This window comes from Hippocampus zosterae, chromosome 5 (assembly GCF_025434085.1).
Source record: "Hippocampus zosterae strain Florida chromosome 5, ASM2543408v3, whole genome shotgun sequence".
Taxonomy (NCBI): domain Eukaryota; kingdom Metazoa; phylum Chordata; class Actinopteri; order Syngnathiformes; family Syngnathidae; genus Hippocampus; species Hippocampus zosterae.
The window spans coordinates 3,682,046-3,703,573 of NC_067455.1; the positions used below are offsets into that span (position 1 = coordinate 3,682,046).

Sequence of the window (21,528 nt, forward strand, 5' to 3'; positions counted from 1 at the left end):
GGCTAGGTTCCAATTCAACTGTTCTCTCTGAGGCTTTTTATTGGCTGCCTCCTATTAAGCCTTACCTCTGGTCCTGGAGGCCAATAAAACTCCTGGCATGGTGCTGATGGGAAAACTTCTCCATACTCGTTTAAAAGTGATGCTTTTATAGAAAGCAATTCAGTTTGGCCACCCAAAAAAAAAAAAAAAAAGCTCAGTTGAGTTGTGACCAGCTTTCTGACCTTGATTCGGTAGCCGCCACGTGTCAAGGTCGGTCTTACGAATTGAGCATCAATCTTAGTTTCATGAGAGTAAAAGCCTTTCAGGCTGTTTTTAGTGATGGAGTTCAGATGGGATATTACACAAACACATTGTACGGAATTCACTGTTGGAGCCTTTATTGAGTACAATGGAAAGTCGCAACACATTTGAGGGCAAATCCGGTGACGTCCCGGGTGGTAAAAAACATGTAGTTTCACGCAGGCGGCCAAGGCTCAGGCGATCGATCGCGGGATTCGGCTTAATAGCTGGCCATGGTGCTCTCCAGCCAGTCGTTGAAAAGGCAGACCTGTGGATCGACAAGACTTTGGTTAAAGGACCGTTTACGTGAAGTGTCAGCCCCGACAACGCACCGTCATATTTACAAGAAATGAAAATGGAAGAAATTATATCAGTTCCTCCTTCAGAGCAGTTCTCATGAGTTGACGTTCTACCAGAACTGAAAAGTGTTTGACATAGCTTTTGAAAGTACATTCTTACGTTTTTTTTGGGGGGATCGGATTCAGGATCATTGAAACAAGGAAGGCGCCTACTCCAACTTATTTCAAAGTTGGACAAGGAACCATCCAAAATGGCCGACTCAATCCTACTACTCCAATTCCGAATTGATTCCATCCATATCCGCAGTATAGCTTGGCGTACCTTGGCGTAGACACCGGGGTGGTCCTTCTCGGCGCAGCCGTAGCCCCAAGACACAACACCCTGAAGCTCACCGTTGCAGACCACGGGGCCACCGGAGTCACCCTGACGGCGGGGAGGGATGATACAAACGATTCACGTTCGACCTTTTAAGTCAATCCCTCAAGGGTTCCAAAAAAATAGTAATTTGGATACGTTCCTTTCGGAGCTCGCTACCTGGCAGGAGTCTTTGCCGCCCTCCAGGTATCCAGCACAGAACATGGACTCGGTGATCATGCCGGGGTAGGAGTTGTCACAGTCCCTGTCGGACAGGATGGGGATGTCCAGACATTGCAGCTTGTTCTTGTCGGCGCCTGGAACGTTGACACTGAACCTTTAACCTCCTGAGCTTGGATTCAAGATTTTCTGACCTGTTCAAGCGTGTGAAGGACGACGCAATACCAAGAGAGGCCATAGACCAAAAAAGCTTATCCGTAGACATGTATATCCATCAGCGCTGATCCGCTACCCCCATCCCGTGTTACATTAAGATGGTTTCGAAGCCCAACACGAGAAGGGAAGAATTTTGACGGGACTCACTGGAGCTCATGGTGTTGCCCCATCCGGAGACTTTGCACATGGTGCCGGCGGGGGCGCAGCTTCTGGGCAGGGCCACGGCCTTCACGTGCTGGTTGAGGGTGGCGGGACTGCTCAGCTTGATCAGCATAATGTCGTTGTCGATGTTGTACGAGCTGTACCGGGGGTGGCGGATGACGCGGGACGAGCTGATGAACTGCTCGGTTCCCTCGGACACCTTGATGTTGTGCTCGCCCAGACGCACCTGCACGCGGCTGGAGAGTATTTCGTCGGGTTTGAAAAGGTCGGCTGGCGGGACACGGGGGTTGAGGTACGTTGATCAGATCGGGGGGCGTTACGTACGACTTGTAGCAGTGAGCGGCGGACACCACCCAGTTCTCGTTGACGAGGGAGCCTCCGCAGAAGTGGTAGCCGGAGTTCAGGGACACCTGATGGGGCTGCGAATGGGGCTGGCACTCATAGCCGCCGACGATCTTGTCGTCTTCCGTGGCAACTGCAAACAAGACGACAAACCGGTTCCCCCAACGATTTTCTTTGACGTCTTCCTGCCTACTGAACGCAAAGAAAGTTTTACTCACAGGCCGCTCCGATGAGCAGAACAAAGACCAGACACCTCATGGTTGCTCAGTGACACCGTCGATGACGGGAATTCACCCAGACGTCCGGTTTATATTGGAAGATGCTACTCCGGCCTCTCTGTTGGGCAACGCCCAACAGGTTGCGTTTGACCAATTAGAATGACCAAGTCCGAAAAAAAAAGCTGACTGGGTGCCGGTTCAATGTCCACCATCAAGGCTAAGTCAGCAGGACTAAAGAGAGATTTTTGTTAAAGCTACAATTGTCACATTTATTTTTTTTTTTGGGGGGGGGGGGTCAATAAAGGTATGTAATGTATTTTTATCGACTTACTTTTTTTTTGCCGTGGTTGACCTTGACACTGTGCTGCCAAGTTTTTTTTTTTTTACAGGTGGACTGTTCACAAGCTCAGACGTTGATTGTGGCCTCAAGTTTTTGAGACACGGCAGCTCAAGAACATTTGGACGGATCATTTAAGATCAGATATCCTTAATTTGTCCCACACTGAGGAAATGTACAGTCTATGGCAGCAAGATTGTGGGGTAGAAAGAAGAAAAATAAAGTGTTTGCAATCACAAAATAAATGTCGATCTCGGACCTGAGCAAGATTATAGAAAATCCGTTGACTTTCTTTTACGATAAAGACTCATTTTTTTTAATCGATTATCGTTTACCTGTGGGGGCGCATAATATACGAGATAATTTTTTGATTCTGTTACTTCCAATGACTGAAGGAATTTCCATCAGGATCAATAACGTACCTTGTCCTGAACACATCCTAAAATCAGGCACTTCATTGAAAGATATTGCATCAGCCATTTTTTTGTATCGGATCATCCAACCAGATTTGCAGACTCAAAGTTGAGTTGACGTCTTGCGGATTTTGCAAATCGTCAGGCTCGCCCCAACATTTGCAGCGATATCCTTTGCCTTGATGAAAACAAATCATTCTGCATTTTGGCCGCCCGTGTTCGGTTGAGTCGTGTCAGCAAACGTTATTTAAGCGTGACCTTGCGCTCTGTTTGTTCGTTTAAGATTGGCAAGGGCCACTTGGGGTAAAATGCTGGGAATTCCCCCACATGCCGAGATATCGAATCCACAAGAGCCGTTATGTCACCAGCGGCACTCAAGCGAAAGCTTTTTACGGCAAGGAGAAAAAAAAATGTGGAAGCTCTAAATCGGAGTTGAAAAGACGATGAAAATGGAAACATGAATTGATGTCAGGCAATGGCACTGTCGGACTTTGCCTCTTGGTCTTTCGCGGCGAATATTCCGACACCAAACACCGAGTACAATAAAATCTTAACTCCAAGTTTGATGTTGACGGAAGGTTGACGCCCGGATCGAAAATTTGATCCGAAACACCCCAACGTCCTCCGTCGTGATTGGCTCTCCGTTGACCAATGGGGAAGGACGGCGGAGGAGGGCAGAGCTCCCGGCGGCGGCTTATAAGGCGAGCCTTCGGGTAAGGTCATCTCATCGACAAGATCACTCGGCAAAACCATGAGGTGTCTGGTCTTCGTTCTGCTCATCGGAGCGGCCTGTGAGTGCGACGCGAAGCCGACGAGGGCTAGCGGCGATAAATCGATTTGTCTGTTTCAACTTCACGTCGGCAGTGTGGATGGTGAACGGTTTTAGGTTGGCAATGAGGTACCTGGTAATGGAGTTAACGTCACGACTTGGCAGTAGAAAGGAGACTGCCCGGGTCAATCCGGCCTGACTAGTTTGCTAGGAAGAGAACTATGTTTGGTACTACCTTGAGCGAACAAATTAGCTGTCAATGTTGAATGGGGGGGTCAGGGGGGGTTGTCCAGATGTCAAATTGACTTTCCTACAATCCGAATGGGCGTATTTACGCTTTGGGTCTCTCCAGCGCTAGACTTCCTTCGCATTCTGACATATTCGTCAACTAGGCGAGAGTTGGAAGGAACCGAAGAGAGTCAGAGACTCGACGATGTCTCATTCGTCTTCTCCATCATTGATGAGAACCTTTCGAGAAGGTCACTTGAAGACCTTCCTCCGCAACGTGTCATTGCAGTTGCCACGGAGGACGACAAGATCGTCGGCGGCTACGAGTGCCAGCCCCATTCGCAGCCCCATCAGGTGTCCCTGAACTCCGGCTACCACTTCTGCGGAGGCTCCCTCGTCAACGAGAACTGGGTGGTGTCCGCCGCTCACTGCTACAAGTCGTACGTAACGCCCCCCGTTCTGATCAACGTACCTCAATACCCCCCCCTCTCCCGCCGGCCGACCTTTTCAAACCCGCCGAAATGCTCTCCAGCCGCGTGCAGGTGCGTCTGGGCGAGCACAACATCAAGGTGTCCGAGGGAACCGAGCAGTTCATCAGCTCGTCCCGCGTCATCCGCCACCCCCGGTACAGCTCGTACAACATCGACAACGACATTATGCTGATCAAGCTGAGCAGTCCCGCCACCCTCAACCAGCACGTTAAGGCAGTGGCCCTGCCCAGCAGCTGCGCCCCCGCCGGCACCATGTGCAAAGTCTCCGGATGGGGCAACACCATGAGCTCCAGTGAGTCGCGTCAGCTTTCGGTCTCAAATGGTCTCAGGGACGAAACGTTTGGGAAGCGTGCTTTCAATACGCGGGTCTTCATTTTCCAAGTTAGCGCGAGTTTCCTCTGAATTGGTCTTCCACAGCCGCTGACAAGAACAAGCTGCAGTGCTTGGACATCCCCATCCTGTCCGACAGGGACTGCAAGAACTCCTACCCCGGCATGATCACCAATGCCATGTTCTGCGCCGGATACCTGGAAGGCGGCAAGGACTCTTGCCAGGTATTTCAAACCCATTTTGACTTTTAAGACCACTGGTGTCAAAGTCAAGTCCTGGGGGCCAGATCTGGCCCGCCATATCATTTTATGTGGCCGGCGAAAGCAAATCAAGCATGTAAAGTTCCATGATGCTTGCTAAAGTCTGAACCAAAATTACAAATTGTCAAATGGAATCCACAATAACAGTCTTTATTCATGACTTCTGATTCGAAAACTAGAAACCCAAAAACATTTATAAGGTTTCCCAAAATTCATAATGGCCCTCCAAGGAAAACCGTAACTACAATGTGGCCCCCGACAAAAATGAGTTTGACACCAATGGTCAAGACTGATCCAGTTTATCTTTCAAGTTTCAAACGAGGGTTGCGTAGTGTGAAGTGTCACTGTCAAGTCATCTCTAAAAAAAATTAACAGATGACCGCAAAATAGCATTTGTTACCCCGATAGTTGAACGATACAAATGGTTGTTCGTGGTCTTTACGACTTGTCAATGGATGTTAAATGTGGGAGTGGCTAAAGATCATTTGAAAACAAGCGCAACCATTTTGGATGAATTCGACCCTTTTCCGCGTCTGGCGGAATTAGGCTGCGGAATTTGATTTTTTGGGCATCCGTCACATACCTCCAAGTCCGGCGTTAAACATGATCTTTGTGGTGTCAGGGTGACTCCGGTGGCCCCGTGGTGTGCAATGGTGAGCTGCAGGGTGTCGTGTCCTGGGGCTACGGCTGTGCCGAGAAGGACCACCCCGGTGTCTACGCCAAGGTATTTCTTCGTGACGTGATTGTGATCGTCTCGAAAATCAGCCAAAAAACGATTTATCACCATGCGTTCTCTATCTCAGGTCTGCATCTTCAACGACTGGTTGGAGTCCACCATGGCCAGCTACTAAGTGATCCGAGTGGATCAGTCAAGCACTTTGTGTTCCATCTTTAGTGCTGGACGACATGACCAATAAAGCAATCTTGAAATATACTCCCTGAAACTCGCTTCTCTTTTTCGCTCACATTTTCTTTTGTGATTTTTTTTTTTTAGACGCAGTCAGGGGCATTCATCAGGTCTTTGTGAGGAGACGACTTGGCAAGATCTGCCGGGGAATAATTCAATTCAATTGCCTTGACACGCAACGATGAATGCCTAAACGGGGGGGAATGGATTTTCCTTTCTTAATCCGATTCAGATTTGACGTTTTCAGTCAAAATTGAATGTTTTATCAGTTTTTTTTTCCTGTTCCTGATCACCCCACTAAGCGAAGGAGTCCATCCAATTTTATTTCTTCATTCCTTCGTGTATCCAGACAAATCTTAATTTTAATACATTTAACGTGCAGCGCTGACGTTCTCCCAAATAATTAACCGCACTTAGGCGAGCTACCGACAAACGTTTTCAAACAAACACACAGCGAAAAATTACTTTAAATTATTTATTTCTTCAAAAATATATTTGGGATGCCTTCTCGATGCTCTTCCGTACTTGAGGATCAGCTCTGCTCTGCCTTCACACGCAGTCATTTTCAAAGGACTCGTATATGTAAAAGCTAATTTGTCTTTTCTTGAGAGGCCAACTGACCTCTTGGAGTGCAAAGGAGAAACGGCATCGAATCCCACCGGTGTCCTCATCTGTCATTCCTGATCGACCTTTTTCTCTGGAGCCTGACACAAACGAAGCACATCAGCTTTTGTCAAATGAACTGCTTTTCCTTCCTTCATTCATTCATTCATCTTCCAAGCCGCTTGATCCTCACTAGGGTCGCGGGGGGTGCTGGAGCCCATCCCAGCCGTCTTCGGGCAGTAGGCGGGGGACACCCTGAATCGGTTGCCAGCCAATCGCAGGGCACACAGAAACGAACAACCATTCACACTCACACTCACACCTAGGGACAATTTAGAGTGTTCAATCAGCCTGCCACGCATGTTTTTTGGAATGTGGGAGGAAACTGGAGCACCCGGAGAAAACCCACGCAGGCCCGGGGAGAACATGCTAACTCCACACAGGGAGGCCGGAGCTGGAATCGAACCCGGTACCTCTGCACTGTGAAGCCGACGTGCTAACCACTGGACTACCGGGCCGCCGCTTTTCCTTCATGTGCTGTCATTTTTGTGTGTTGAATGTGTGTCTCTAAGGGGCGTGGCCTAGTGAGTGACCTCAGCAGCTGGAGTCAGGTTGTCTGATTGTAGTTTAGTGTGAGCGTCATGGCGACCTTTCCAGGGTTTTCACTTCATATTTGTTGGTTTGTCCCGTTCGGTAAATGGGCAAAGTGCGTCGGAAACTATGGCTCCCCTTGTCCCACTCCAACCCCTACAACCGAGAAGTTTTTTTTCCCCCAACTTGCGCTTGACAAATACTTCATATATTAAAAAAAAAATAAAAATAAAACGGATCCTGAAACCATTGAAAACGAAATTAAAAAGAAGCGTTTTTGAAGGAAAAAAAATAGTCTTGTTGGAGTGAATTTATGGAACACGTTGAAAATGAGATGTATTATGTGGGAGTGCAAGTCAGTGCGGAGAAAACTAAAAGATACGACTAACATCTTCACGTGTCGTCTTCCTCAGTGCGGCCATTTGCTTCACCACCAGCTCAATGTCCTCGTGGTCGTCGTCTTTATCGCTCTCATCTGCCTCCTCCTCGTCCTTGCGTTTCGGCCGGTAGGACTCGACTTCGACGGGCTCCGTGTCTTCGATGTCACAGCGGCAGTATGGACACTTGTGGCCTGCTGATTTCTGCTGGATTTTCACAGTACGGTGTAATTGGGTGTACCTAGTGAAGGTTCTTGTCACTGTCCAGTGAAGGCCTGTTTATGGCCACTTATCTAAACACAACATTCTGAATAATATTGCCTTGATGGAAAATGAGTTAAGCAGTGAAATCCACCCGTTTTCCTTCCTCTTAGGCAGCGGCGATTTTGACACTTGTTGTTAACTGAAATGACGTCACAGATGCTCAGGTATAAACCAATCATGGCTCAGCATCGGAGAGCTGGATAAGCCGTGATTGGTCGTTACCTTCGGTTAAATGCCCGCGAAGTAGTGGGGCATGGCGGAAGAACTGTTTCCGAATAATAACTGTGTTGAATGAAGACAGATTTCTTTCTTTTTACTTTTTTATCTACCTTATTTTCTGTCAAATTATTACTGTATATGTTTTATGTTCAATTAAAAAAAACTGTTTCCTTATTGTGTCGTCATACCAGCCAGGAGTCGAGGCAGCGTCTGCACACGAGGTGTCCGCACGGCTCGACGCGAGTGTCTTTGTCCTTCTCCGTGCAGATCTTACACAGCTGGAAGGAGCTGCCTACATCTTGGTAAAGGTCGTATTGCTCCTGTGAGGCACAGGAATGCGTGCACGACATCGGGAAGGCAAGTTCACTCACGAGTTTCCAACGCCAAATCGTATTCAATCGGGAGTCAATTCCCCCTGCGCAGTTTGCGGGTTTGCTCACTAAACTAAATTTTTACGGCTGTTATTAAAATAACTCATTGAACAGGTTAGCTTTAGCGTCGTGTCCAATTGAGATCGGTCGTCGTCAAAAGTGTGCGCAGATTTATGCTTCGTAGGCGCCAAGCAGTTACCTGTATCCTCACGAGGGTTGCTGCTGCCCTCCCCCCCGAAGATCTCGCTCTAATGGATCTGCTTTACATACTCTCTCTGTCTCTGTATATAAAATGGACCTACTTGCGTGACCCTGACTTTTGCTTTGTGTTCAGGTCGGTGCAGGGCGCTGAGGTCCGGGTTCACATCTTGCCCGTCGGGGTACAAATAGCTGCCAATCATGAAGACATTTCAACAAAGGGCCGCACAAACAAACAACGTGCACGCAGTTGCGCTAACCAGCCCTGGCCTTGGCCCAGAAGGAGCGCCAGGTAAAGCGGCGTATTCTCAGGGATGGTCTGCGTGATGTCACCCTCGCCGGTCACGTGACCAATGGCCCACTGGCCCATCCGGGTGCAACTCAGACGGAAGATGTAGCTGAGGCAAATGGGAATGAGGAATGTAATGAATATGACCGCATGAGGTCCAAGATGAGTCCTGGTGGCGCACCTTCCCGGCTTGTGGAGGTAACGTTCCAGTCGTGACACGGCTTGGTCGTACGTGATGAAGGCCATGTAGCCCGGGTGGGTGACCGCGAGCTGGTTCCAGTTCCTCAGGAGGGACCTCCACGGCTAAAAGGAGCAGATAAAGTTAACTTCAGAATGCCAAATCCCGATCCAAGCTCAAATGGGATTTGTGCATGTCAACAATTGGGATCAAATGTCAGCATTTTTCCTCGTTTTGTGATGAAAGTCAACAGAGACGCAATGATTGGATGTGTGGGAAAGATTAGGCAAGGCAGCTTTATTTATTGAGCATAGATACGCAAGATAATTCAATGCGCTTCACAGAGTTAAAATGCAACATTTCAGGGCAAAATATTTTTTAAGACATTTAAAAAAAACAGCATTTAAGACATTTAAATATAGAGAAATAAAAGGTATTTTTATTTTTTCTCGAAAATAATTTAAACATTTGTGGGCCCAAGTTTCAAAGCAAACATGGTGAAGCAGCATTTGGGCTGTTATGCTGCAACCAAAGGGAAGTAAGTTGGCAACGGAAATCACCCCAAATATCATTGCTTTTAAATCCCCACATCCCATGTTTTCTTTCCCTTACTTTTGATGAAAATCAATTTCACTGTCAGATTGTGTGAAGCGCCATCGCTTGCCTTGCGCACGAAAAGAGTCCTTACCGATTAATTCCAAATTGTACTTCTAGGGCGTGAGCAACTCACCTGAAAGAGCCTGGTGAAGATGTCAAATTCAAAGACGGAGACGTGGTCGTTGCAGGTGAGATCGACGGTGGACTGGAGGGCCACGGACTCCAGCCCCTCCTGGAACGGGTGCACGCGGCGCAGCTTCTCCGCAAAGTTGCTCCATCGCACGATGCATCTATGCAGCAGCGCGGCGGCGGCGTTGTCGGAGGTAAACAAAGTGTCAAAGTTGATGTCTTCTTTTCACAATACAAGTGGACATTCTTGAAACGCACAAACCTCCCAGGTTGATTTTTAAGATGTTTTCATTTTAAAACACATTTTGCAGCTCATGCCAGCCCAGTAAAAACATGTTGACTCTCTTTAATACAATACACTTTATCAGTCTTGCTTTAATTCGTAAGTGTTTACCTCCGGCGCTTTTTAAGTTCAGTTTCCTCTTTTAGGGTTAGTCTTTTTTTTTTTTTTTGCCCTAAATCGTGCTTCTCGTGGTTGTTAAAAAAATAATTCAACATCCACCCAAAAAAAGGTTTGCAATTACATAGAAGGATCCCAAGATGTCAGCAAAGGTCAAGGTAGCAAAGGTCAAGGTCATCTTTATTGTCAAATACGTTTTATGTATGACGTGAAGCATCGATGAAATTTCACTGTTTTCTATTAGACGAGGCTTTGTCCTAATTAAATGAAGCTTCGCCCCTTATTTCAAACCAATTTGCTTGCTATGACGATGCCACCAAATGGCCCCAAATCATAATTTTTTTTTTATATGGGACATGGCTTTACCCCGGGCACACAAAAAAAAAAGCGATCCTGTCGAGTTTTGAGTGAATAACAGATGCTCAGCTACCCCAAACAAGCAAATCCATCATTAAACATGTCAGCCAAAAGTCTCACTTGTTGCCAAAGGTAATGTTCCAAAAGTCCCGCGCCTCCTTCTTGGTCAGCTTGTAGGTGTCGCCATGGTAACGATCACCCGGAAACACGGCCTTGAGCTCCCACAGCATGTGACTGAAGAGCAGGGACAGCTTGGTCAAGTCCCTCCTGGCATGGAAACACAACACAGAGGCTGGTCGATTGCTCGGAAGCTCTAGCGCCCCCGTCAGGGTCATCTTGTGGGAAAGTCTGCGAGACGAGCATTTGCGCACGTGTCCTGTTTGTGTTGTTTGTCACAGGATGCTTGTGCTGCTCTTTTGTTTCTGTCAATACCACAGAAATTTTCCACTGGCTACATTGATGCGCTGCTTCTTGTCGTGCTTTTCTTCGAATACGTTTCCCACAACAATAATTTATGTTTAGTTTTGAAGGACATGAAACGATTAGTTGATTGTGGTTGGCAGTGCGGGTGTTGAATTGCGCCGTTACTTGCTGTGAGTTAAAAAAAAAAAAACAGGATTCTTGAAAATAAATGCAATCATTAAAAAAAATCAAATGTATTCTAAATATTTACAATTATATACTTGTACGACTTTACATGCTGATATTTTCAACATTTAAAAAAAATGTATTTTAAATATTAAGCATTCTCAACATCAGTGCATTTATGTTTGCGAGTTTAAAAACCTTTTGAAAATGCGTGTTTGAAAAATATTTTTTTAAATTTCAAATGCATATGATACACTACACAACTTTGACTTTTTTTTTTTAATGCAGTACACCATGGAGAGAAAAACATTTTCAAAACACTTTTTAAGTCTGGTTCTTGGGCTGTGATGGTGAATAAGATTTTGATTTCTGGATTAGGTTCTGACAATGTGTCTGGTGAGGGTTTCATTTTGCACATATACGATTTTGTTTTTATTTTTTTGCAAAAGCGTGTTTGCAATGATGATTTAAAAACATTTGTACTTACCTGTAGCTGGACGTCTCATCAAACATCTTCTCCTTGCCTTCTTTAAACAGCAGCAAGGCCCTGTCCGTCTTTTCCAGCAGGTTCCTGGCGTGGACCCTGAGGTACGCCGCCTCATCCTCCGCGGGGGCTCGACCCGTCAGCACCCCGAGGCCTCGGTAGGGCTCCCAGACTCGTCGCAGCGCAGAGGCCGTATTGGGCACCAGCTCGGGCAGGTAAGGCGGGCTGTTCCTGAGGCCCAGCCGGGGGTCCGTGCACGATTCGTGCAACTTTTCCAACCTCCTCAGAGTTTTGTTGACCAGTCTGTGGTCTGCGTTGCTAGGCCGTTGACACGCCTTTTCTTCTGAGCTGGCCATCGCCATCCTGACACGTTTGGATGTTGTCGTTTGATAAGTGTTTTGAATTCAAATTATGGCACCATGTTGGGGAACGAAACGAGATGTTTAAAATGGACACCAGAACGCCTTTTGGCTAGGAAATTTTTAGAAAAATTGATTTAGCCTGAAAGAAACATTGATGAATTTGAATCTTGTGGCATTATAACAGTCCCTCTCATGCATTTCATGCTGTGTGACCCCTGAAAAATCAGCCAAATAAAAAGTTCCTTCCCCTAAATTATTTGTAATATTTCTACATTGAATGTTTTAAATGCTATTATGTGAATACATTAAAAAAAAAACATTTTTCACAACCCCTGAAATGTTAGCGTGCATATTCGGAATATACCTGCGCACCCCCTACTATTAAAAAAAAGCATCATAAAAAATATTTTTAAAATTTAAAAACAAAATAAAACTGAAAAAAATCCATATAAAAGTTATTTTTAAAAATATAGAAAAAAAATCCCTATAAAAGTTCTCTTAAAAAATATAGACAAATTAAAATGTAGAAAACTATTTTAGCAAGCAATGGTATAAAATATTGGATACTACTGAGTAGTATTGCATTAAATGGACATTTTTAAAAAGAGCAAGTGAAATAAAAAGAAACATTTATACCCAATTGCAGTTGTGCCAGATCAGAATGTCATTTAAAGGTAGTTGTTTAAAAAAAAAAAAATTGCAAGCAGGTGTTTTGGAGATATCCTTCACATATATTTCCACAAGCGATTGTCCTCATGCCGCAGTCAAACAAATGTTGGCTTACTCACAACCAGAAAACCTCGGCTGTCTTTTTAGCAGCTTTTCGGCGCCTTCGGTCAAAGCAGGGTCAGTACGCGCCGATACAGCACACTCCCAAACCGTCGGAAAATGCAGTCCGCAGCACTGGCCCAAATGCAGCCTTTGCCTGTCACCCTTTTTTGCACTGCTACAGCCTACTTCCTGTTTGAAGCCGGAATGACTGGTTTGCTTTGTTTTGAGTGAGTGAGAGAGAGAGAAAATTGTACGTCGAGAGAGAGAAAATTGTGCATCTAACTTTGACATTAAAACTGTTTTTTTTAATGTAATCTATGCATGACCTGGCCGATATATCCGTTTTAAAGTTAGCTCAGATGTATTTCTGGAGCACTTTCCCACCACTGTATACAAAGTGCTGTGCCTGGAGCCAAAATCATTAATACAAGCAAACAATAAATGAAAAACATACAAAAACGCTCCAACTAAAAATCAAGTCTTGTGCTGAGTCAAAAGCCAAAGAATAAAAAAAAGACGAGTTTTAAAGATGGTCAGCGAAGGGGCTTGCCGAATGTTCAAAGAGGGGGCAACGGAAAAGGCTCCATCCCCTCTGAGCATCCGCTGAGTTCTCGGTACCTTGAATAGCATCTGGTCCGCAGACCTTTTCAAGATTTGAAAACAAAGAACAGGATTTTAAAAAGAACTCTAAAATGTAGATAGGGGTGCCAGAGTAGGAGTTATATGCTCCCTCTTATGAGTACTGTACCAGTCAAATATAGAACAAAAGTTTCCCCACCTCTGATCGACAAAAAAAATAATAAAAAAATCTTCATTATTATCACACTGCGTGCCCTGAGAGCCGTTAAATAGTTTCCTTACTTTATTAAAGTTATATGAGACCCACTGCGTTGTTCAATATTAATAAACCACACTCTGCACAAGACCTCCTCTCCCACAAGGGGGCACTATATCACAAAAAAAGAGAAGTGTAATGATGGCATCGCATTTAGATCTACCTCGGAAAATCCGAAACACCTCTGACCTAATGACCCATTCTGAACTTTACTTGCTGTATTTAATGTCCTGTACTACATACCCGACGACCCCCCCCCCCCGTGTCTACGTTGCTTTTTTTTTCCTGGATGACAGCTAGCTCATATAAATCCCTGATGCTTCCTTTTTTTTTTAATTACCCCTCTTCCTCCTAACATGAAGGTGTCAGAGACATTTCCATTTCTTCCACATCTTCAGGAGACTCGAGCGTGTCCTGTTAGGACCTGTCAAGAAAATGTCACCAGGAAGACATCCTGGCATCCTGATCAGATGACTGAGCCACCTCACCTGGTTCCTCCCAGTCCGAAGGAGCGGAAGCAGCAGCAGCAGCAGCGGCGGCTGAGCCAGTCCTGGATGAGCGTGGGTTCTCTCTGTCGCTTGTATCTGGGATGTTGTTCTTCCGGTTACGACCCATGCGCTCGCGCGGACCCTGGAGAGCTGCTCCATCGCAAAGCCTCAGACTCTCAAACCCCTCCCGTAGTACTTTCAAAAGTTTCCAAATGCAGAGGTCTAATTTTTTTAGGATGCCTCCCACCCCCTTCTCTGCCATTGCATCCCCTCAGATCCATCTTTCTGTGCTGAGCGTATGTGTGTGCTGCTGGTTGGGGGGTGGGGGGGGGGGGCACGGGCAGAGCTTCATTACTCATTTTACCGAGCGCAAATCATGTTTAGCCAGTAACTTTACTCATCATTTTTTGTACAGCATACGGTTATGGCCTAAAGCTACATTCATCAGTTCAGCCCCCCCCCCATTTTTTTAAAATATAAATGTGTTTTTGCATCGTAAAATGACTGTTTTAAAGTTAAACAACACCGCAAGTATTGTCACACAAATGTACCACCTCTAATTTATAACAGTTATGAGTTAAGGGGCCCCCAAAACGTTGTTTTATTAATACAGTATATATATATATATAAGGGCGGCCCGGTAGTCCAGTGGTTAGCACGTCGGCTTCACAGTGCAGAGGTACCGGGTTCGATTCCAGCTCCGGCCTCCCTGTGTGGAGTTTGCATGTTCTCCACGGGCCAGCGTGGGTTTTCTCCGGGTGCTCCGGTTTCCTCCCACATTCCAAAAACACTCTAAATTGTCCCTAGGTGTGAGTGTGAGTGCGAATGGTTGTTCGTCTCTGTGTGCCCTGCGATTGGCTGGCAACCGATTCAGGGTGTCCCCCGCCTACTGCCCGAAGACAGCTGGGATAGGCTCCAGCACCCCCCGCGACCCTAGTGAGGATCAAGCGGCTCGGAAGATGAATGAATGAATGAATATATATATATACTTTTTTTTTTTAATCAGCCGATTGATTTATTTTATTTTTTTTCCTGACAAACATCTGAATCAGCAGTGGGACATACTTACCGGTGCCGTAGCCGAAAAGTTTTCAGCTGTCTCTTGGTCGACCCCCCCCCCCCCCCGCCCCCCTCTTAATTGTGTGCCAAAATGAGTTCCAAGTGAGCTTTGGATACACCGCCGTGGAAAAAAATGTAGCAATTTAGGTACTGAAATGAGTTTACAACCAACATAAAAAGACCACACAGCATGTGCTTTAAAAACTATTTATTCCTTCTCATTCTCATATTCCTGAAAATTTATGAGGGGAGGTGGCGGGCGGGGAGGAAGGTCTGTTTGTCAAAGCACCGCTCTAATTCTATTCCTTGAAAAAATTTGAAAGTTGCCAATGATTGTACCAAACATCCCTTTGTGTCTTACTCTGCGGAAAATTTGTCCTTTGTGTTTTCTGTCAACCGTCAGGGAGAGTGTGTGCAAGTCAGTCACTCTGGGTCTTTTAGGGACTTTAGACGGCAAACGTTTGGGCTCCTCCACACTTGAGTGGAAGCAGGAAAGTACCAAAGTGGCCTGGCGTGTAAGTCGAACCGTCAGGAGATTTTTGTACGCGTGACATGTTGAGGTGTGTTTGTGGTTGTGTGACAAATTGGAGACTCTGCTTTTTTTCTTCTCACAGTTCCTTGTTATGCTTCTTGGCACATGACGGTCGAGAGAGCTCGGGAACAATGGCCGCCTTTGATGACACCCCACTGACACTTAACGTCCGCACCGCTCTGAGGCCTTATAGGTCAGCGCACTTAAGGGGCTGTTGCTTTCCAGAATCAGAATCAGAATCAGAATCATCTTTATTGGCCAAGTATGTAGAACACACAAGGAATTTGTCTCCGGTATAACACGCTGCACTAGTATCATCGTAAACAACAAAATCATTGAACCATTTTAGAGTAACCACTAGTTTTGAAGTACCATTTTGTGGTGCAAGAAGAGTGACTGTCAGTGACTGTTTAAGGAGTTAATGGCTAGAGGGAAGAAGCTGTTTAAGTGTCTACTGGATTTGGTGCGCATGGATCTGTAGCGTCTGCCTGAGGGGAGTGGCTGAAAAAGGTGGTGGGCAGGGTGCGGGGGATCCAGGAGGATTTTCCGTGCCCTTGTCTTGATTCTTGCAGTGTACAAGTCCTCAAGAGTGGGTAGGGCGGTGCCAACGATTTTTTCTGCCGTCCTAACTGTCCGTTGAAGTCGGATTTTGTCCTTTTTTGTGGCGGCCCCAAACCAAACCGTGATGGAAGAACACAGGATTGATTCGATGACTGCAGTGTAGAACTGTCGTAGCACCTCCTGTGGCAGGCCATGCTTCCTCAGCAGCCTCAGGAAGTACATCCGCTGCCGGGCCCTTTTCAGGATGGAGATGGTGTTGACTTCCCACTTCATGTCCTGGGAGACTGTGATTCCCAGGAACTTGAAGGTCTCGACGGTTGACACAGGGCAGTTGGATAGTGTGAGGGGCAACTGAGGAGAAGAATGTTTCCTGAAGTCCACGATCATCTCTACAGTTTTGAGCGTGTTCAGCCCGAGGTTGTGTCGGCCGCACCAAAGCTCCAGCTGCTCCACTTGTTGGCGGTACGCAGACTCGTCGCCGTCTTTGATGAGACCGATGACCGTGGTGTCGTCTGCGAACTTTATGAGTTTGACAGCTGGATCTGTTGAGGTGCAATCGTTTGTGTAGAGAGAGAAGAGCAGAGGCGAGAGGACACATCCCTGTGGGGCACCAGTGCTGGTAGTGCGTATTGATGATGTTGTTGCTCCCAGTCCCAGTCTCACCTGTTGTGTCCGTCCCGTCAGGAAGCTGAGGATCCACTGGCAGATCGTAGGGGACACACCGAGGTGGAGTAGTTTGGGGGTGAGGAGTTCCGGGATGATGGTGTTGAACGCAGAGCTGAAATCCACAAACAGAATCCTTGCGTAGGTCCCTGTGCTGTCGAGGTGCTCGAGGATGTAGTGCAGACCTATGTTGACTGCGTCTTCCACAGACCTGTTTGCCCGGTAGGCAAACTGGAGAGTTCCCGCCATCTTGTGACATTTATTGGGAATTATGAACCTTTCATGGTGGTGGAGGGGGGGCGTGTGGAAACACAAATTGGTATTTTCCCACTTGGTCAACTTTTATTCAAGATATCACCTGCTTCACCAGTGATGGGACGTTGTAATCGTCTAGGATTGTTGTGATTCTTCCGAAATGTAAAGACGAGCAGAGGTTTCTAGAAATGGGCAATGTGTTGACTGTGTGATATTTATGCTTCCTAATTCTTGTGAGAAATCAAAACACGATCACCGTCGTCACATTCGTGGATATCATTCGTGACGCCAACTAGCATACAGCAATGACATTGTTCAAGGCGATCAAGTGGCTCTTTCCGTAGGATGCATCAAATTGGTATTCCTTCGCATCATTCACTACCCAAGAAGTAGCTCTCGGTTTCAAAACGGTTGGTTTGGTTACCCGTGCAGTAGAGGAAATCTACATACTGCTGGTGCAATGTGCAACACACTTTGAGAACCACTACCACTGCATATTGTACTGTAATACATTTTTAACTTCCATGCAAAAATTCTCCCATCCAAATTGGTAATGCACATTTTCTGTACTCCCCCTAACACACACACACACACACACACACACACACACATCTATGGTGAGTTACAATCATTCACTTTCATTTTAAAGAGATAGCAATGGCGAGGAGCACTGAGGCAGCTGCACGTTAACTTCAAAGCAAAATTAGCAGTCACCACAAAAGAAGTTGAAAGTGGCTACATTTTAGAAACCATTCAATTCGTATTCATTAAAAAAAAACACTTATTACTCCAAAGGGATTTTTTTTTTTGTTCATGGTGATAGGTTTTGCGAGCTGTCTGTCCGATTTTTTTATTGCCACCAGATTTCCAGTGAACCACCGAGACGCACCTGAGACTATTGACCGGGCAGCGCGCGCGCCTCCCCCGCCCCGGTTGATGCCGACGGTCATGACCATGAACGGTGACGGCCGCTCGCTCTCCGCCGCGCCGCTGGACCTGAGCACCGGTCAGCGGGGGAACACGTTGTCCGCAGCGGAACCAGAATGTGGAACTCGCCGGAAGGAGACCGTCCGCTCACCTGCGACGCCGACGCCTCCGCTCACTTGCGGCACATTCGCTCCGGCACCGGGCTGCCTTCGCAAGAAGCCGGCCGACAAAGCTTCCCTCCGGCTTCCTTTTCGGAAGCGACCGATCGCTGTGGAGCCGGAGGAGCGAGCGTCAGTAGAAGCGGGGCCGGCGAGGTGTCTTTTCCGGACTGGAGAGGCTGCTGATCCGCCGCCGCGAACGAGGACAGCCGAGGGTCGGCTTGCCGTTGCTCGGGTAACCCGGACGCACAGTGAGGAGGCTCCGCACACTTTTGAAGTTCGTCCGGTCCACGCCGTGCCCCCGTTGACTTATGGTGAGTACCGACGACCTCTCGTGACATGAGTTACATTTGGACACGCGCCGAAATGACATCCATCGTGTATTCGCGGTTGAGAGGGACCGGCTGGCCCGCAATTTGTTAAAATCCGCTTATAATTGGCACCAGTTCAAATGCATTGGGGACGTTTGTTTTTCAAACCCAGAAACAAAGAACTTTAAAAATACTTATGTACTGTACTTTTTTTTGGGAACGGACTGACTTTATATCACATATATTGTACTTAAAATATAAAGATTTTATCAAATGGCCCAATTATATATAAGAAAAATGTTAGGTATATTGAGTTTTTTTGGTAAGATTTAAGAATGAATGCAACTTTACAGGTGAACTTAATTTCACCTTCTCATATTTATGTCACGAATAGTTCTGCTGATTCTGCCCCATACGCTCATGGGGGGGGGGGGGGGGGGGAATCAAACTTTACACACTCGTGAACTTTTAATTATTACTGTCTTGTTTAATCTATTCAATGGATGTTTACTTAGTGCAAATAAAACTAATTTTTCTTTTTTTTTAATGTATTTAATTAAATGCAATGTTTTCCTTCCAACTGGTGTCACTTCACAATTATGTTTCACCAAAAGCTGTCAAGATCTTTATAAACACTCTCACACATACACACTAGGACTTGTTATAGGTACCGAACCCAACCAGTTCGTATGCACATTCACCGAACTCTTCATTTGTGAAAAAAAAATATATATATATATTTTACAAATTCAAGACAAAAAAAATGCATTTATTAAAAAGAGAAAAAAATTAGTAGAAGTATAAAGTATAATTGTTTTAATTGTGCACAAAATGAACCAGCCAGTGATGGCCAAGCAGGCGTGTCATTGACATTGTTGAGTCGGGTGTGTCTTAACCTCCATGGCAGAGGCTCCGTCAAACCCCTGAGACGATTCATTCAACCCCTCGGGTTCGATCAAACCCAGGTTAAGAACCACTGCGCTAGGGCATAGGTGTCAATGTCCGGTCCTCGAAGGCCTGCATGTTTTTCATCTGTCCCTGCTGCAACACACCTGATCCAAATGATCAGCTCATCAGCAACATTATAACATAAGTTGCAAGGCACAGCGCGAGCTTGATAAGAATGATAATGAAGCCAAAATGGAAGGTTTCAATAAAGTATCAATATTAATCTACACCCCCACTGGACAGATCATTAGGACCACGACACACGACACATGACAAAAATATATATGGCAGTTATCAATGTGACGCAGTCCACTCTACAATCAAAATCATAAACATTAAAATGATACGCATCGTGTCAATCACATATGAGGGCAAGGGAGTCTTTTGTACAGTGAAAATAATTGCGTTGGGTCTCATGAAACAGCGCTGGTGACGGCTACCTAATATGGTCCAAATTCCCACAGTGTTACTCGAAACGCACTTCCTCCTGTGGTTTATACGTTTGCATGACACATGGCCTCTGTCGTGTCATCAGGGGCTCATGCAACCGATGACTCATTGAGAAAATGTCCAGTCAGTGATTCCCATTTTGTCTAAAGTATCTCACAGGGTCAGCCCTAAGTCAAATCCACCACTGATTGCGCTGCTGTGTTTTGTCAGGTCACTACACGACGTACGCCTACCCAGAGTTGGGCCATCTCGGCTTCCACCACACACAGTACCTGCTGACCAGCGTCGCGCTGGCCACTCGGCAAGATGAAGACGGAGACACGTATGAGCTTTTACTCTTAAGTTGTTAATCACTGCAAGGCAAAGCCATTCCATATATATTAAGGATTTCATCCACAAGGCAACTCAAGGTGCTTAACAAAAGCAAAGACACAATACCTAAAGGCATTTAAAGACACAACAGAGGCAACACGGAGAAAACAAAAGTAGCTGACTAAAATGACAAGAAGTATTTAAACTGACAACATTGAAACACATTAACAGAAGACTTAAAAAATATTTAAATTAGTTTTTTTTTAATTTGTGAAAAGATCATAATCTGAAACAGATTGAAACATTTTTTAAAAGAAACATTGTCAGCCTGAATTGAAAAGCATTTACACTTGAATTCGACTTCACTCTTTTGGGCAGCTTTTTCCATTTCCATGCAGCATAACAGCTAAATGATGCCTCATCATGTTTGCTTCGAACTCTGGGCTCCAGTAATTGACTCAGGTCTACAGACCTCAAAGCCCTTACTGGGTTTTTATTCAATCAGCATTTCTTTCATGTATTCAGGACCTATATAGTCCAATAACAGATTGTTACAGTCTATTCTACAGCTGACCGGGAGCAAGCGTAAAGCCTTTAGGACTGGAGTAGCATCTTTTGATCTCGTAGTACTAGTCAGAAGCCGTGCTGCAGCTGTTTGATGCTCTTTTGAGGGAGTTGAGCCAGAGACCGTTAAAATAATCAAGTTTCTCCTGGTCTGCTTGGAGCACGCAACCGTTCACTTTGGGTATGGCTTAGATTAGCATTTCAAACCCTTGTGTCACAAATGTTTTCAGTATGGTTTGAAGACTGACTGTATCGGCTGTAATTTCCCCACCGTGCTTTTCTCAAGGAGCTATTTGCAAGCGTATGTACACAAGATGTTTGTGTGCAAGGTGATGGCTACCGTGCATCGCCGCTTACGTCAATGCGGGTCCTTGGGGTCGCTAAAAGCAAGAGTGTGAGGTATCAAGCACCCGGTGTGGTTTTTCTCGGGTATGTGCGCCTCGCCAATTGGGCCTTTTTGAATGAATAGGCCCGAAAAACCAAACATCCGCTCCTTACTTCCTCATTTACCGCTCTCTCTGTCTGTCTCTATCAGCTTCAGCTTCCTATGATGCTTATGTGTGCTCTCTGATGTGTGCGCACGTTCTTCTCGCATCCAAGTCAGAGGAGGCCTCGCTTTGTTTGGCCCGGGTCATGCGGCCATTTGTGCATCGATTTAAATCCCATTTCCGTCCCATGGGAAAGCATGGAAATGAGATTATAGTGCCCCAGTGTGAAAACATTGTCATTGTTCAATTGAATTAACTGCAGAACTGATATTTTAAGTACAAGGGTAAAAATGAGTTGCGTGTGATGAAACTAAAATTAAATAAATGAGAGTGATACCCCGTTTATCTTGATGACACATTCCAGACCCATCTGCAGTCAAAGAAAACACAAAGATCATTGCAAATAAATCAAT

The 21,528-nt window shown here is 45.8% G+C and overlaps 4 protein-coding genes across 7 annotated transcripts in view; 2 read left to right on the plus strand and 2 right to left on the minus strand.

The window, feature by feature from the left end:
• The window catches only part of ddx61 (DEAD (Asp-Glu-Ala-Asp) box helicase 61), an 81,986-nt gene that overhangs the window by 39,944 nt on the left and 20,514 nt on the right, over positions 1–21,528 (plus strand). The window contains exons 1-4 of one of the 2 annotated variants that reach the window (XR_007962362.1): positions 15,258–15,487; positions 15,561–15,671; positions 17,821–18,356; positions 19,962–20,073. The gene's annotated coding sequence lies outside the window, so the exon portion shown is untranslated. Of the gene's footprint in view, positions 1–15,257; positions 15,488–15,560; positions 15,672–17,632; positions 18,357–19,961; positions 20,074–21,528 lie in introns of those variants that run through there. The other variant, XR_007962363.1, reaches the window with a different exon arrangement.
• On the minus strand, positions 485–2,164 carry LOC127600622 (trypsin-2-like). The gene is made up of 6 exons (XM_052065315.1): positions 2,052–2,164; positions 1,816–1,966; positions 1,477–1,727; positions 1,114–1,250; positions 901–1,002; positions 485–547 (listed from the first exon to the last, which is right to left on the minus strand). Exons 1-6 carry the CDS (start codon positions 2,089–2,091, stop codon positions 500–502), a joined length of 729 nt encoding a protein of 242 aa, XP_051921275.1. The 5' UTR covers positions 2,092–2,164; the 3' UTR covers positions 485–499.
• Positions 3,516–5,813, plus strand: LOC127600621 (trypsin-2). The gene is made up of 6 exons (XM_052065312.1): positions 3,516–3,592; positions 4,088–4,238; positions 4,331–4,581; positions 4,707–4,843; positions 5,502–5,603; positions 5,683–5,813. Exons 1-6 carry the CDS (start codon positions 3,553–3,555, stop codon positions 5,728–5,730), a joined length of 729 nt encoding a protein of 242 aa, XP_051921272.1. The 5' UTR covers positions 3,516–3,552; the 3' UTR covers positions 5,731–5,813.
• On the minus strand, positions 6,248–12,771 carry cblc (Cbl proto-oncogene C, E3 ubiquitin protein ligase). Of its 3 annotated transcripts, XR_007962367.1 has the most exons (10): positions 11,435–12,769; positions 10,480–10,626; positions 9,607–9,763; positions 8,880–9,001; positions 8,670–8,807; positions 8,514–8,601; positions 8,029–8,160; positions 7,370–7,564; positions 6,408–6,490; positions 6,248–6,333 (listed from the first exon to the last, which is right to left on the minus strand). XR_007962367.1 is itself a non-coding variant. In XM_052065195.1 (9 exons), exons 1-9 carry the CDS (start codon positions 11,791–11,793, stop codon positions 6,461–6,463), a joined length of 1,365 nt encoding a protein of 454 aa, XP_051921155.1. In that variant the 5' UTR covers positions 11,794–12,771; the 3' UTR covers positions 6,248–6,460. The 3 variants fall into 3 exon arrangements, 2 of the variants coding, with proteins under 2 accessions (XP_051921155.1, XP_051921154.1); XM_052065195.1 differs by having other exon boundaries at positions 6,248–6,490; positions 7,370–7,561; positions 11,435–12,771; XM_052065194.1 differs by having other exon boundaries at positions 6,248–6,490.